Source organism: Rhea americana, unplaced genomic scaffold (genome assembly GCF_003343005.1).
Source record: "Rhea americana isolate MKP2758 unplaced genomic scaffold, rheAme1 scaffold_298, whole genome shotgun sequence".
NCBI lineage: Eukaryota > Metazoa > Chordata > Aves > Rheiformes > Rheidae > Rhea > Rhea americana.
Genome location: NW_028186421.1, coordinates 177,570 through 192,897, shown reverse-complemented (window position 1 = coordinate 192,897; position 15,328 = coordinate 177,570). Strand labels below are relative to the sequence as shown.

Sequence of the window (15,328 nt, the reverse complement as noted above, 5' to 3'; positions counted from 1 at the left end):
GCATAAAAATGAGTGCTATAGGAAGCTTAATGATGAGGTTAACATTTCAGACTGCATGAATCACACGTGGATTTTTTTGTTTGTTTCTTTAAAATGGAATGTATCCTTTCATCTGTCCTGTTAAGCCCTCTTCATATTGTTTGGAAAGCAGCCTTTCTACCCGTCCAAACAACTGCCTCCCACTCCTGGCATTTCTCTACTACTTCAAACACTTTCTGGAAATTGTCCTCCTTTTCTGTGGGCACTTCCCTCTCCATGGCCTTATTCCTGGCAGATGAGCTTTACTTCTAAGGTGCTGAAGACTCTTCCTGACATCTCTCAGTTGTCCCCTATCTTCCTTCTCATTGCTCTAGTTCAGCATTACATCTTCTGTTATTGAAATGCCTTGTCACTCCAGCTGATTCATAATGTGTTTTTGGCATGAGTCAAATTCGTAGTCAAAGGCTTTCCAGGTTCTTACGAAGATATCTAGGACACTGACATGTGAAATAAGATCAATTAACATTTTTCAAAGCTCCTGAAAGCCACTGTCAGCTCTCAGCTCTTCTTTTAATTCAGCTTCATGCTGGCTTTTGTGAATAATCAAATACCTGATTCAGTTTCATATCACATTTTATTGAACATACATAGATCTACAGCAGATCAAAGGAAAAAAAAAAAGATAATCTGAAGGAGTGAAATATGACCTAGCAACATTGCAGTGCCCAAACTCTGCAGCTACGTAAGAGACACATTCGGAAACACTTTGCAGTGGGGATTTATCTAAGAACTGTTTGTTGCTAAATTCTGTTCTGGAGCTGATTCTCACAACCATCAGTGGGAACTGTTGTCCAGAAAGAGGCAATATCCTGTGTGTTTTCATTTTCACCTAGATTTCACCTAGGAGGTCTGCTGAAGTGCTCCATTTGATATATTTGATATATTTTTCTATGCAGTCACTTACCTCGTAGAGTTGTAGTAATTCCTGAATTATGTATCCTCATATCTTCACTCTACAGTAAGCAATATTTACCACATATACTAGTGAATTTGCAGGCTTTAACTGAGAACAGCACAGTGACATTTAATGCGAATGTCATGTATAATGAGAACTTGTTTTTCTCTGATCTGGTTACTGTTACCACAAAAATAATTATTTCTCCACAGATGAAAACACCACTTGGATTACAGATCTTTTAACAAATGTCCGCTATCAGATAAACTTGGAATCAGCTCTCACATGGCATCAAGCAAGGAAAAGCTGTCAGCAACAAAATGCAGAATTACTAAGTATCACTGACATTCATGAACAAACATATCTTAAAGGTGAGGAAGTAAACTAGACCCTGACTAACATCCAGCATCTTTTCAATACATCCTCACAACTAGGACTAGCTGATACGGGTTTGGCTAAAGTCTATGTACCTAAATATGAAAAAACAAAATCTGTTAGATGTTACAAATTAATATCAAAATCACAGACAAGTTTAAACAAAAATTCAGTGAAAGGTCTACAACATTCTCAAAATGTAACATTCTAGCTTTGTATTTAGAAACATTTTAGTTTGAAGTTCAGTAGCTTTTTTAAAGAGAAAAATGTTTTCTGGAAATTAGAAGAAAATTTCACTATTGTTTTTAACAACCTTTAAAAAAAATGAAAATAAGAGAAAAGAAATATTTTGCAATAAAACATAGATATATTTTCTGTCAAATGTAATTGGACATTGATTTTTTTCAGTTATTTGATGAACTGAAAAWTACCAGTTATTCTTAGATTCCCAAATTATGGCTCTACCTATCCATGTGTTTTTGGGGCAATAACAGATCTCTTGTGATTCCAGTGATGAATTCAACTTCCAACAGCTTTAGTATGAGCATTTACACTTACAGCATGCGGCAATTTCCACTAGAAAAATTCCAGTGCTGCTAAAGAATTTAGGCTATTCTACAATATTACTTCCATCCTGAATTTGTTCTGTGATATCTTACCTGTGCACATTTTACAATAGATGACATGAAGACGAAGAGGGATATTTTTGTTTATGTTCAACATTAATCAAAGCTTTGGCATATATCAATTTATCAGCTATCTCAGTGCCTAAAGTTATTTGTAGTCTTTTATTTAAGAAAAATTAAACAAACTTCCTAGAGACATTATTAGTGACTGTTGCTTATAAGAAAGTGATTCATAGAATTACTTATTTTCTTTGGTTACTTAGCATTAACAGAAAGTACAGATTCTGCACTGTGGATTGGACTTAACAGATTAGATTTGAAGAGTGGATGGGAATGGATTGGAGGCAGTCCTTTCCGATATTTAAACTGGGCTCCAGGTAGCTATGTCTTTCTTTGATTCTCTGTTTGTGAAGGCAAAGTATATATACCTCAAATACAGATTTAAATTCTAGTCTCAGATTATCTGGATATGAGTGAAAGTAAGACTTGAGCATTAAGCTACAAAACAATATATACTTTAGCTATTCTTGAGAGTTATATTGATATAAATCAGAAACTGTATTGCAAAAATATTTTATCACTGAAAGCAAAATTAACCTTCACATCGATATACTGTCTTCTATATATGGCCTATAGCAACATATGCAATACTAAAAGTCAGAAGAGTTAATGATGTGTTGCATTTTCATGTCCACTTAAATGATACTATATTTACATGTAGATATTCCCACTGCTGGAGGTCTCAGTTTTTGCAGGAGCTGGGAAAGACATGGTCTGTGGGGTTGTCAGTTTAGCCAGGAACGATTTCTCCTGTCTGTTTTAGAACTTAGAGCACTACTTGGTGTTCAGAAGGGGGTCATTGTTTTTTTTTGTACCTTTTGTACCTTTCCCAAAGGAAATCCCTCTCCAGAACCTGGAAAAATTTGTGCAGTTCTGAATCCTGAAACAAAAGCTAAATGGCAAAACTGGGAATGTGATCAGAAACTTGGCTACATTTGTAAAAGAAGAAACTTCGCCTTGGTTCCCTCAGGTATGTTCATATGTACCGGTAATTAAAAATAGAACCTGTTATCTGAATCGTATGGCATTCCAGCTGGCAAAGATGAGAAAGACAACTTCATCAGAACTAAAAACTCTTTTCAGCCCAGATTTTCAGGAAGCACATGCACCTCCTGTTGTTTATCTGGTTTGCTTTTTACAACTGTTGCACCCTTTGTAGACTGGATCTCCAGTCCCACAATGACAGAATGAAGTGAGTAAAAGGAAAAGAACAGAAAACATGTCCTGTCTGTCAGTGTTCCTGATAGCCAAGACTCTCCTTTGCAGTGCTAAGCATAAAAGGGGAGAATAAACTCGAAAATTATTTTCAGAAGAGGGAAGGAAGTAAAAATGACAAAAAGTAAAGGAAGAAAGATTGACATATTGGAAAGATGAGGACATTTTAAGTGAGTAACTATTTCCCTGTTGATCTTTCACTATCTGTAGATCTAGTTCTAAGTAGGTCTGGATGTTTCTTGCACTATCAATACACATTTTTATTTTAAGAATTCTTAAGCATTCTGTGTTAGCTGCAGATAGTTTCCAATGTTCAGTTAAATGACAAATAGGTACTAAAGTAATACAGAAGCTGTTGAAATTAGTATGTTAGTGTATTATTAAAGCAGCTTGAATGTATAAGAACCTTACAATTTGTATTAATAATACCTCTATTTGAGGTTCTCCATTTTACAAGGTAAAAACACCAGCTTTGGAGCCGTGTTTATGTTTGATGCATTTTGTGTCCATTGTTTCATTATAATGAGAATTTGCAAAGAAAATTCTTAGCCTTAGAGCTTTTGCACAGAATGTGTGAAAATATTACCCTTTGTACTGCATTTGAACTCCTCTGAAACACTGATGTTTATTTCTAGGTGACTTTGGGCCTATTAGTTGCCCAGATGGATGGGTACCATATACAGATCATTGTTACAAGATATTCAGGGAGACCAAAGCATGGAAAGAAGCTTTGATCTCCTGCCAAAGAGAAGAGAGTCACCTGGCCAGTATCCGTAACCTTGAAGAGCACAGCTTCATAGTGTCTCAACTTGGGTACAGTGAGTATTTCCTGGGGGCCTTCTGCCTACATGTCCACGCGYATGAAGTATCAGTTAACCGGTAGAATTTAGATAAATTTAGATATAACAATTCTATGAATTTGAAAGATTGCAGGCAAAGAAACACAAGGAGCCACAGGTCCGACAGAGTTAGGGTGATGCAGCACTTTCTGCTTCAAAGCTCATGCCTCTTCATGGGCTGCAACTTGCAGACTTACTCAACAGTCTTGCATGTACTTTGCCTTGTATGAGTGCAGGAGAATGTCAGTCATCTGGTAGGAAACTTGCTTAGCAAAAGGATTTTGAAATATTGCCTCTGCTTTGAAAGATTACTTTTTATGGAAAACAACATGGTTGAATTGCTTTCTGTGCACATTGGGAACTGACTATGTAGCTCTAGATCAGTCCCTGTGTCTTCTCTGTCACTCAGCACCCAGATCAGCAAGTTCATGGGTCTCTGCAAAAGTGATTGGAAGAAAACTATTAAAGAAGAGTTTAGCTCTTCACACTGGTAAATCACCAAATGGRTGCAATCAGCAAGGCTAGCCAAGGTGATTTCCAGGCAGCCAGCTGTGAAATTGCTTGGGCTTTCTGAAGAGCCATATTCAGGTCACTGGATCTAAACTGTCTGCAGAAATGTACTACTTTTTGGCCCTGTTAAATGTTCTGCTCTCTCTCTCTTTTTTTTTCTTTTTTTTTTTCTTTTTTTTTTTTTTTTTTTACAATTAGAGGTAGTAAAAGCCCTAATTAAATATAAAAAAGTGAGATGTCCAAGACAGAAAAAAWTTCTTTCTTCATCAAAAGTAATTTATCTGATTAGTGCCCCACCATCCCCACAAGCAGTCCCAACTAGCAGACACTTGTTTTTTCTTATAATTTTTGSTTTTGGTCTTGTATCCTAGTTTAGTGACTGCTGAGGAAATTGTGACTATCCTTCCTTTTTATTTTTATCTTTTATCTATCTATCTACCTATCTGTATACATCTCTCTCCGCTGTCTTTCTGTCTTCTTRCTGTTTTTCTGTTTGCCTATTTTGTCTTCTTGTCTTTCTTGTCTGTCTATCTGTATGTCCGTCTTTTTCATTTCTTTTGTTTTCTTTTCAGTAAGAATACTTAAAACCAGAGGATCATACCAGGATTTAGGCTGTAAGRAACCCTGGTGTTCATCTAGTCCAGCCCCTGCTCAAAGCAGGGACAACTTCAAAGTTASATTAGGTTGATAAGGGCCTTCCACCACTGCGTTTTGGGTAGTATTAGCATTTCTCTTTTTATTTTTTACCTACAGAAATGATCTAGGACTTGAAAGGTGGGCTTAGGGTGTTTCTTAGCTTTTCTCACTTTGCTGAAAGAAATTTAAAACATACCAGGTTAGTATTTTAAAATCTGACCGCAGAACCTTCACACATTTGTATTGTATCACCATAGCATTAGGCTGATAATTTTCACTGTGAGGAAGGGAAGCAATATTTTTTGATTCAGTGCAAGGACTTTACTATAGCCTAAGTTTCCWRTGTATACTGTCTTTGTTCTAATATRTATGTGAAAAAATTATCTTATAAAAGAATCATGTAGCCCACTACATGTCTATGTTCATAGATGTATGAAAGGAATTATGTGTTCTAGAGTTYCAGATTGCTGAGAAAAGGATTCAATAGCATAAGAGGTCTTTTCTGGTTCTATATTTGCACGTTTTAGAGCCTACAGATAAGCTATGGATTGGACTGAATGATCGTAAGGTTCAAATGTATTTTGAATGGAGTGACGGTACCCCAGTGACATACACAAAATGGCAGCTGGGGGAGCCGTCCAGCACAAACAACAGGCCAGAAGACTGTGTACTTATCAAGGGGCAGGTAAAATTATTCAATGTATGTTGAAATTAACTTCTTAAAAAATAAAGTAAAAATTTCATAAAAAAATGAAATAAAAAGCCCCTCTATGTCAGTAACTAGTCAGGGCCTGAAAAGGGGGTATGAGGACAGAGAAAGAGACTCAAATATTAGCTTTCTTTTTAGCTTGCTTGCTTTCCTTCCTTCCTTCTTTCCTTCCTTCCTTCTTTCCTTCCTTCCTTCTTTCTTTCCTTCCTTCTTTCTTTCTTCTTTCTTCTCTCTTTCTTTGTCTCTTTCTCTCTTTCCTTCCTTCCTTCTTTCTTTCTTTCTTTCTCTCTTTCTCTATCTCTTTCCTTCTAATAAAAGATCACATTACTGCATTACTGGTGAAATTTTCTCTTTAAGTTCAGCTAAAAATTACCACTGAAATTCCAGGGACTGTGAAGAAGGTCTCTGAATGTACTTTGGGTATAAAGTCCTAACTTAACAACCATTTTCTTCTGTTGGCAATGGTGGCACATGAGGCACATCCCTGCAATCCCTTTTGCACCTGCTCTTTGCCTCTGCTGCTCTGCCCCTTCAGCGCATGGCATGGCGGGTGCTGTGGCAGCCCTGCAAAACCCACCGGGGACCAGCTCCCGCTGTGAAGGAGCCTGGAAACTCTGCACCCTCATCTCCTCATAGTGCTCCTAGGAGTAGCTGTGCTACCATAAGCCACCTTGTCATTTCTYTGAATGTCAGGAGATGTGTTTTTAYTATCAACTAGCAGGATCGTATAAGGAAAAAAATTCTGTTTCAAAAGTTGTAGGAGAAAGAAAATGAACAGTTTTCTTGAAACTATCCCTCTTATCTCATTGCTATTTCCTTCTTTTTCCTGCCACATAGGATGGCTATTGGGCAGACTATGTCTGTGACAAAAAAGCCAGTTATATTTGTAAAAGAAAACCTATATCACAACCAGYTGGAGAAAAGGAAAGCACTGATGCAGATTGCAAAAAAGTAAGTATTCAAGAAYAGAACATTAATTTTCCAGATCAAATAGAAACTCTTTCTGAGAATTTTCTAGAATTATTTGGAGGTCAGGTCATTAAATTTTATCATCATATTCCTCCTTCTCTCAGCTATTTTAAGCTTTATTAAGACATTTAAAGAAATGGCTTAGAAGGAATCTGTAATTTTACTACAAAGACTTGCTAATTTATGAATATTCATGATGGTTGCACTTCATTCATTTCTAAACTGTGTCGCTCACTTAACACAGAGTATCACAATTCTTTAAAATCCATGTAGAGATCTTACAATCATGTTACAGGGCTGGAGAAGATATGGCTCCTACTGCTATTTTATTGGACATGTACGAGCAACATTTTTAGAAGCAAACAAAACTTGCGAAGGGGAAGAAGGTTACTTGGCCACAGTTGAAAGTAGGTATGACAATGAATTTTTCTTGGCTTTTAAATAAGTAAAGGTTGTACATTTTAAAATATTCTTGAATTACTTCTACATTCTAACCTAATGTCAAATAACAAATTATCTAAATTATAGAAAAGTTGAACAAAAAAAAGTCTCTTTTTTTTGTTGATTTGTATTGAGTCATTTGTATTGAGTATTATATTCCATTGCAATGTTCTCTCCCCCAATCTGAAATGCAAACATGAAAAAAGCCTCCATCATCCATTCTGCCATGGAAAAGGAGAAAGGGATTCATAACCATATTAGATAAATACAATCTGGATAAATGATTTTGTTTTCACTTGTGTTTGTTATGACCATTTTTCCAGATACGAACAAGCCTATTTGACTAGTCTTGTTGGGCTGAGGCCTGAGAAATATTTCTGGCTTGGTCTCTCTGACRTGGAGGACCAAGGCACTTTCAGGTGGGCCAGTGGTGAAGCCGCCTCCTTCACACACTGGAATGTAGCAATGCCTGGTAAGTACCAGGACAGCGTGTGGTGCATGCTCTGAGATTGCTGTCCTTGTTTGGTTTGCATAAGTGATGTTCTCTGAATTTCATTCCTCAGCCTTTCAACATATTTCTTTCAGGAACTGACAGTTCTCAGAATTCATCTTTGAATTTCAAATGAACAATTTGAATTCAAGTTTTATATTAGGACTTCAATATACTTAGCCCTTCAGATTAACCTTTTGGCTTGACTTCACAAAGAGAATCATAATAAGAATATGAGCAATAAAACTTTTCTAAACACACCAAGAGAAGAAAGTCTGTCAGGGARTCTGCAATGCTAGTGGATGACCAGAGTGCAAAAGGCACACTTAGAGATCAGCCTGTAACGGTTAAGAAACATTAATTTTTTTGCAACTCTGTTGACTGAGGAAGTAACTGGGCTTTTTGTGATGMAAATCTTCTTTGCAGGGGTCTGATCAGAGAGTATGCTTAAAGSTGAAATACCAGGAGAATAGATTGTGAAAAAAATAGAGGAGTTGAAGTTGTCAGGACTAAGCAGAGCTGTAAAGGTTTTACAATCTTCCAAGAGCTATAAAGGTTTCATTGAGTAAACTATTAGCCTTAATGTATAACTACCTGTTGAAAACTGTCTAAGAGCTGAAAGAGGGCAAAATTGGTGCCAAYATTTAATTTGGTGCCATCCAGGGAGATGTGGGGAAATACAGACTAATAAGTCGTGACTAGATTAGTTGAAACCGTAATAAAAAATAGATAAAGAAGATATATTGGGTAAGATAATTGCTTTTGTAAAGGTAGGTCTCACCTACAGATCTCTTGGAGCTCCCTGCAGGAGCCAACAAGCATATGGATAAGTGAAATGTAGTTAGTGTGGTCTATCTTAATTACTTTCAGCAAGTTCTACCAGGCTTTAAAGAAACTAATTTGCTTTGACACAAGAAAGCTTTTTACATGAATATAAAATCTGGTTAAAGATAGGAATGTAAGTTAGGAATTAATGGTTAGCATTTATGGAGGGGAGAGTGCTCACCATTAGAGTCCCATAATGATCTGGGCCGAAAGCCATGCTGTTCAACAAATTTACAGACAATATGGAAAAGGCTGTGAACAGTGAGGGGACAAAAATTTGCTAATGATACTATATTATTTCTGGCAGTGAACACGTTTCTGTGAGAAATTGCAGGAGGATCTTGGGAGAATGATTGACTGARAATGATCAGTAAATGGCAGGTGACATTTGGTGCAGATAATGTGTTGCTCATACGAACAAACCATCTTGAATTGACATATAAATGATGGGCTCATAGCTGATCATTTCATTTCAGGAGTGAATTCCTGGCAGTATGGTAGGCAGCTCCATGCAAACATTGGCTCAAAAGGAGTTAAAAATTAAATCAAGTGTTAAAATAATTAGGAAATGAAGAAGGAACTGTGTCATTGAATTAGTGTGTGTGTGTGTGTGTGTGTGTGTGTGTGTGACTGCATCTTGTGTGGGGTACACAGCTCTAGTTCCCTCTGAAAGAATAAACAAGAACTGAAGCGATTAAGAGGAGAAAAAGAGTAATCAAATATATGGTACAGCTTCTACAAAAGGAAAAGCTAAGTATGCTAAGATTTTCTGACCTGGAAAAAAGACAACAGTTTTAGGTGAGAGAGGTCTGCAAAATCATGAGTGGCATGGAAAAAATAAGTATGAGCTGATTGTTCACGCTGTCATTGTGCATAAGAAACGCAGGTGACTGAGTGAAGATAGAAAGATTCACAATATATAAAGGCAGATTTCACACATTCATGCAACATATATCTAAAGTATGGAGTTCCTTACCATAGGACAGTGTGCGTATTTAAAGTTTACACATATTCAGGGAAAGAATGGGCCTGCCCAAAAAAGAGAAACCCACCAAGGGTCCTTAAAGACTTAGAAACCAAGTCCAGTCAGGAGGCTGCTAAACCATGAATGATTGAAGACTAGGAAATACTCAGAAGAAGACAGTGTATGGGAGTTCATGGGAATATCATTTGAAAATCTGTTGCTCTCAATTTCATATGTGTAATGAATTTTCTGTTCATTCTGTTGGAGAAAGTCATATTTATTCAAATTCTTTAGTGTTTTCTTGTTWAAGCAAATATCACAGGATGTGCTTTATCATATCTGAGTTGATGTTTGTATAACTGCCTTATGTGTGCACTGAAGGTTTGATTTTGATTTATATGAAAAGCGCTAGTGACTGAGGAAGTGTTGCCTGAAGTGGTGTAAAGCAGACTTAATGCAAGTAGGAATTAAGTTCTCACTTGTAAAYACAGGTTTTCACTATAGTGAAATAAGACCTACTTTACATCCATAAAATTTGTTACGGAGGATTTACAAAAATAAATGAGAAGGATCCCAAACAGTTGGTGACCTCCTAAAACAGAAACTAGTAGTCTTCAGCTGTGTGAAAAACATCTAAAATATAATTTTACAATTGAAATGTCATTGTATTGTGAGAAAGGAATGGGCACTGTTCAAAGTTTGTAAGTAATTTAGACTATAAAATACTCAGTCTGCTTTTTATTCTTATAAAGGAAGGAAGCCAGGATGCGTTGCCATGAGGACTGGATCTGCAGCTGGATTATGGGATGTTATTGACTGTGAGACAAAGCAAAAATTTATCTGTAAACAGTGGGCAAAGGGTGCAACAGCCCCACCTATTCCAACTACCGCTCTGGTCCCCACGTGCCCTGAAGGCTGGGTATCAAACACTCACAGTAGCTTCTGCTTTAAAGTAAGTACATAAACAGTTAAAGGAGGAAGAAAGGCTTTGTGCTGCTTCATTTGAAATTAAGAAAAAAAAGGAGAAAAAGGAAAGGACTTGTTAATTTTCTAATATCTGAGATTGAAGTATAGTTAAAAAAAAAAAAAAAAAACAAAGAAAGAAAAGCTCGCCAGGAATTATCTGTGAGAGGGGAGAAGGAATATGACTGAAAGGGCTTGACAYAACGGATGGGAGAAGACAGAAAAGAAAATTAAGCAGTTTGTGTGAGGGGGTAAAATAAATTGCAGTAGAAAATGGAAAAAGAAGAATATAATTATGTTCCTAGAATGGCATAAGGAAAAGGGGGGAAAAAAATGAAACAATATTTTTAAAGAKAGTAATGTCAAAACATTGCATTAAATAGTAGAAGCATTAAAGCTTGGCCTTTACCATGGCTCTTTATATCAGATGTGATCACTAGGTTGTGCAAAGATCCCATATTTAGCTGAGGTGCTGTGTGAAAGTTCAGAGAATGAGGTACAGGAACAGTGAAGTCTGCCCACAAGCAGGGTAAAGCCCAAGGATGGAGCTTTCCACATTCCCACAAAATAATAGATAACACCTCAAATTAAAGGTTAATTAAAGCAATATTTGTGAAGTAGATTTATTACAGAGTTTTGGATGCAAAGTTACATACAATTGTATGCGAAGTACACTCAGTTATGAAGCCATATGAAAGGACTTGGAACAARAAGTATGGGTAGTGTGCAAAGATTGATTTGGGATGATGCAGAACAAAAAGGTGCTAAATAAATGTGAGATGTTAAATTTTTTATAACTTTATTTGCATTGAAAAGTCCTTGTCTTTCTATTTTTTTTTCCATTTTTTTCAAACTCACCAGGAACAATATTTATTTGGGCTCCATTTTCCCCAAATCATCTTTTTATTTCTTTCCAGCCTTGATCAAACTTGTACTCATTCTCTGTTAAATTGTTAAGAAAATCCATTGCAAATGTGAAGAGAGGGATATGAACCACTATAAGACCAGTCTTTTGCCTATATCTTCGGAGTCCTCTCATGACGTCTTGTCTCTCACCCATAACCATTACCTTCCCTTGGGAGGGCRTTCTAGGTCCTCCTCTAGACAAAACAAGTTAAAGCTGGTTGTATTCCCATATAACAATTGCTCTGCTTTGTTACCTCTGTGGTAACTAGCTAGATCATTCCGTAAATGTAAAAATTTTATGAGCAGTTAATGTTAACCTGTGTTATCTCTCCTATGGACTATAACTTGGATTTTATGAAACCTCATTTATATGTAAGGAGATTATGTTTCTTTATTTTATTAAAGCATGTAGAATGTATTTTGAAGTATTTTCTCTCTAGTGTTTTCACAGAGTAAATATTAGAAAGAAATCATGGTTTGAAGCTCGAGATTTTTGTAGAAAAATAGGAGGGGATTTGGCTACCATCAATAGTCATGAGGAGATACAGTTATTAAAAAAAGCAATACAGTGAGTATCTGTTTTGTGTTTATCTTAGTAGATTTAAGAGATATTTAATATGAAGTATTATAAATGCTCTTTGATGATTTCTGAAACATATGGATTCCTTAAGAAGGAATAGGAAAAGAAATACATTGTGTTAGTTTGAAATTTTATCTAACGATGAATATTTTTAACCATTTCTTGCAAAGAGTTGATTAAATCCAGGAGCTTCACATGCCAGTGTCATGATTAACTGATATCATTTAGGAAAACATGAAATTGCAGCAATGTTTTTTTCAGTAGGGTAGAAAATATGGCGGATGCATTTATTTTTAACTCACCTTTAAGTAGTCAACGCGTGAACCATTTTCAAAAGCAAGAGCCTCTTTTAATCCRTGAAGGCGTTTCCTTTCCTAAGAGAGCAGGACACTGCCAGGGCACGGGCGGCAGCAGCACAATGCTGGCTGTTCTCACAGCTCCTTTAGGGAGTTAATTATCTTTTATAATCCTGCTTCCTGAGCCCTTGTCTAAAGTTACCATTGGTAACACATTTTTAAAGACATCTGTTACGTTTCTAAGTTAGTGTAGAGGTCTTTCCATAGTTCATGATCCAGAGCCAACGCTTTGCAATCGGGTGTGCTGCCGGTTACGTGTTGCATCCRCACATTCAGACTGGGGATCCTAGCAGGTGTAAGCACTTGCAAAGTCCAGTCAAAGCTACCAGACTACATCAAAGAGGCAGGTCAGGTGGGAAAAAGGGAAATAAACATTAGACATTTTTATGAAGAACTTTTACATCTGCACAGACTTCACCCAAAGCTAACTCAGGTCAAATGGGATAATTGTTACAACTTCACTGCGCTTTAGAATGTGCTCTACCACATTAATTATGTATTTCTAGATGTCATTTTCATTGATGTTTACATATTGCTCTGTCTTGTAATTTGTGTTAGTGGCACTCACTGTAGATTTGAAAAGATTTGGCTTGGTATGTTTTCCTTGMATCCAGATGAAGGATTTTCCTGGAGTGATGGTTCTCCAGTGAGTATTTTAACTTGTTAATCAAGTTTGTTTGTTCAAGATGTTTTGAGGCTTGTACRTGTGCTTTTTTATTTCTTTTACTGTTCTCTTCAAAGAGAATACTAATCCTGCAAGCACTTACATGGCAGTTAACCTTTACTATCACGAGTAAAATGACATCAATACCTTTGAACACATGGAAATCATCTGCAGCTCACCATCACTTAGTTTGGATCTGTATCTGTAGCTTTCTGCACGCCACTCCAGCATATTTTCTTTTCCAAGACTATAATAAGAACACATAAGAATATAAAACTTAGTCATATCAAATTTTTTATCCTGTCTTTGACAGTGGCCAGAAGCATCTTAAGAAGTAAACGTACAGCAAGCATACAGGATACTTTCCCAGTATACTACTGGGTCCCCCTGGTAAATGGCAGCTCAGGGTCTTCCAGAGCCAGAGGTCTGATCATTATACTTAGTATATTTTTTTCTATGAATGTATCCAGTCATGTCTTGAACCCATGTAAATATCCACAAATGTGTGAAATGTTCCTGTAGGTTATTACCCTGCATTTACTTTCATGCTCTGTTTCCTATTTCTTAAGCCACACAAGACCCTTTGCTCTTGTCTTCTGCTACATTAGTTTCCTTAAATTTTTTTGGAGAGAGATCTTACCTTTCTGAAAATCCTTGTACATTATACCGAAAAGATTTCCCTTCACACATGCATGTTGGTTCCTTCAGAGGTAACTCCATTAGATTTATCAGACATGACTTCCCTTGCAAAAGCCATGCTGACTTCTTCATTTGATGTAGTTCCCCTCTTTGAGGCTTAGGGAATGGAAGCTGTGAATATGGAATGGATGCACCATGTGGTCACAACCACCGGTGGCTTCCCTGACAGCATCATTTTGAACCAGGTCATAGTCAATTAAGTGAACCTTACCATGCAGGAGCGGCATGAAGAGTGACATTCTTAGCGATGTGAAGAAGTCCATTGAAAATAGCCTGTTTGCCTGTTCCTATTCTGACTGCTACTAGGGAATGAACAAGACGATGTGAACACATGGAGAGCAAAAGCCTTTCATGGTAAATGAGCCTGATTCCCTGACCAGTGACATGATTGCTCCGCTGTAAAAATTCTTAAACCTACTTTTTTCCCTGTATTTTCACCTCTTTTTAGTGAGAATTTTTCAAGCAAATTCAGTTTGTTCTTGTTTGCCAGTGGTGAATATGACTGCTGAAACTTTCTTTGAGATGAAAAGAGAAACGAAGATGATTTTTTTCCGTAGGTTTGGTACACAAAATGGGACAATAGTCCAAGAGAATCAGGAGGAGACAAGTCTTGTGGCTTATTTGATGGCAGATATCTTTCTGATAAATGGTTTATTTGGCACTGTGAAGGACAGTATGACTGGATTTGTCAAATAAAAAAAGGTAATTTATTCCTTTGAAATAGGAAGCTTAAATAAGATAGCATTTTAAGTAGTTTTCTAATGAATAGCAGGAGAAAGATACAAAATTTTGAAAACTATACTTTTTGCAAGTGCAGGCAAGAAGAACTAGAGAACATAATTTGTGCCAGGAATTTTCAGTGTTAAATGATGAAAATAAATAAATGTAAGTGTACACCAAATATGGTTTTGTCTTGAGATTTGACTGAATTTATTGTAAGTTATCATCAGTCGAAAGGAGTTAGAGAAAGTGGTAGGAGATGGACAGAAGTAGAAGGTTTTGTTTTGCCTTCCAGCCCTCTTATTGATGTACCTTAGCCCTGTGGGCCCTGTTGGAAAGGTAGCTTGGAAAAGTAGTGAGCTAGCTTGGGTATGTCTCTTGTTAGGCAGACCAGACACCCACAAACAGGACACGTGGAGAGCTGCACAACCATGGGACACCTGCTTTTCTGCCTGATATCCACCAAAGCTTTGGAGAGCATTAAAACATCTGTGCAGGATATTTTGGTTCTAGCAGATCAGCTGCTTTTCCAAAGGAAAATAATTCCAATAGAAAATTTTCTGCTGCCTCTAGACATTGTTATAATGGTCTGATCAGGAAATTATTTCATACGAGAAAAGTCTTCAGGCTCACAGCTGTTTTGATGTGTTTGGCAGTTGTTGCCTAGGCTGGTCACAGCTATAACAGTGTAGTTAAGAACATATCTCATTTTACTTATGAATATTTGGAAATGAGAGATGTTATTGATAGTGTTGAAGTAAACTTAATGGAAACTTTATCTTTCTTGATCATAGTCCACCCCTTTAGAGGATTATGATCTGTTTACAGATGCATCAGTAAAGGAGCT

General features: G+C 36.8%; 1 protein-coding gene across 1 annotated transcript in view; it reads left to right on the top strand.

Annotated features, from left to right (window-relative positions):
• LOC146593341 (macrophage mannose receptor 1-like) overlaps positions 1-15,328 on the top strand; it is a 34,923-nt gene that overhangs the window by 3,242 nt on the left and 16,353 nt on the right. The window contains exons 4-15 of the mRNA XM_085309414.1: positions 1,147-1,305; positions 2,199-2,312; positions 2,831-2,965; positions 3,846-4,028; positions 5,723-5,880; positions 6,742-6,855; positions 7,169-7,284; positions 7,638-7,790; positions 10,350-10,545; positions 11,903-12,030; positions 12,957-13,044; positions 14,319-14,463. Of these exons, the coding sequence (XP_085165540.1) occupies positions 1,147-1,305; positions 2,199-2,312; positions 2,831-2,965; positions 3,846-4,028; positions 5,723-5,880; positions 6,742-6,855; positions 7,169-7,284; positions 7,638-7,790; positions 10,350-10,545; positions 11,903-12,030; positions 12,957-13,044; positions 14,319-14,463 (1,689 nt within the window). The remainder of the gene's footprint in view (positions 1-1,146; positions 1,306-2,198; positions 2,313-2,830; positions 2,966-3,845; positions 4,029-5,722; positions 5,881-6,741; positions 6,856-7,168; positions 7,285-7,637; positions 7,791-10,349; positions 10,546-11,902; positions 12,031-12,956; positions 13,045-14,318; positions 14,464-15,328) is intronic.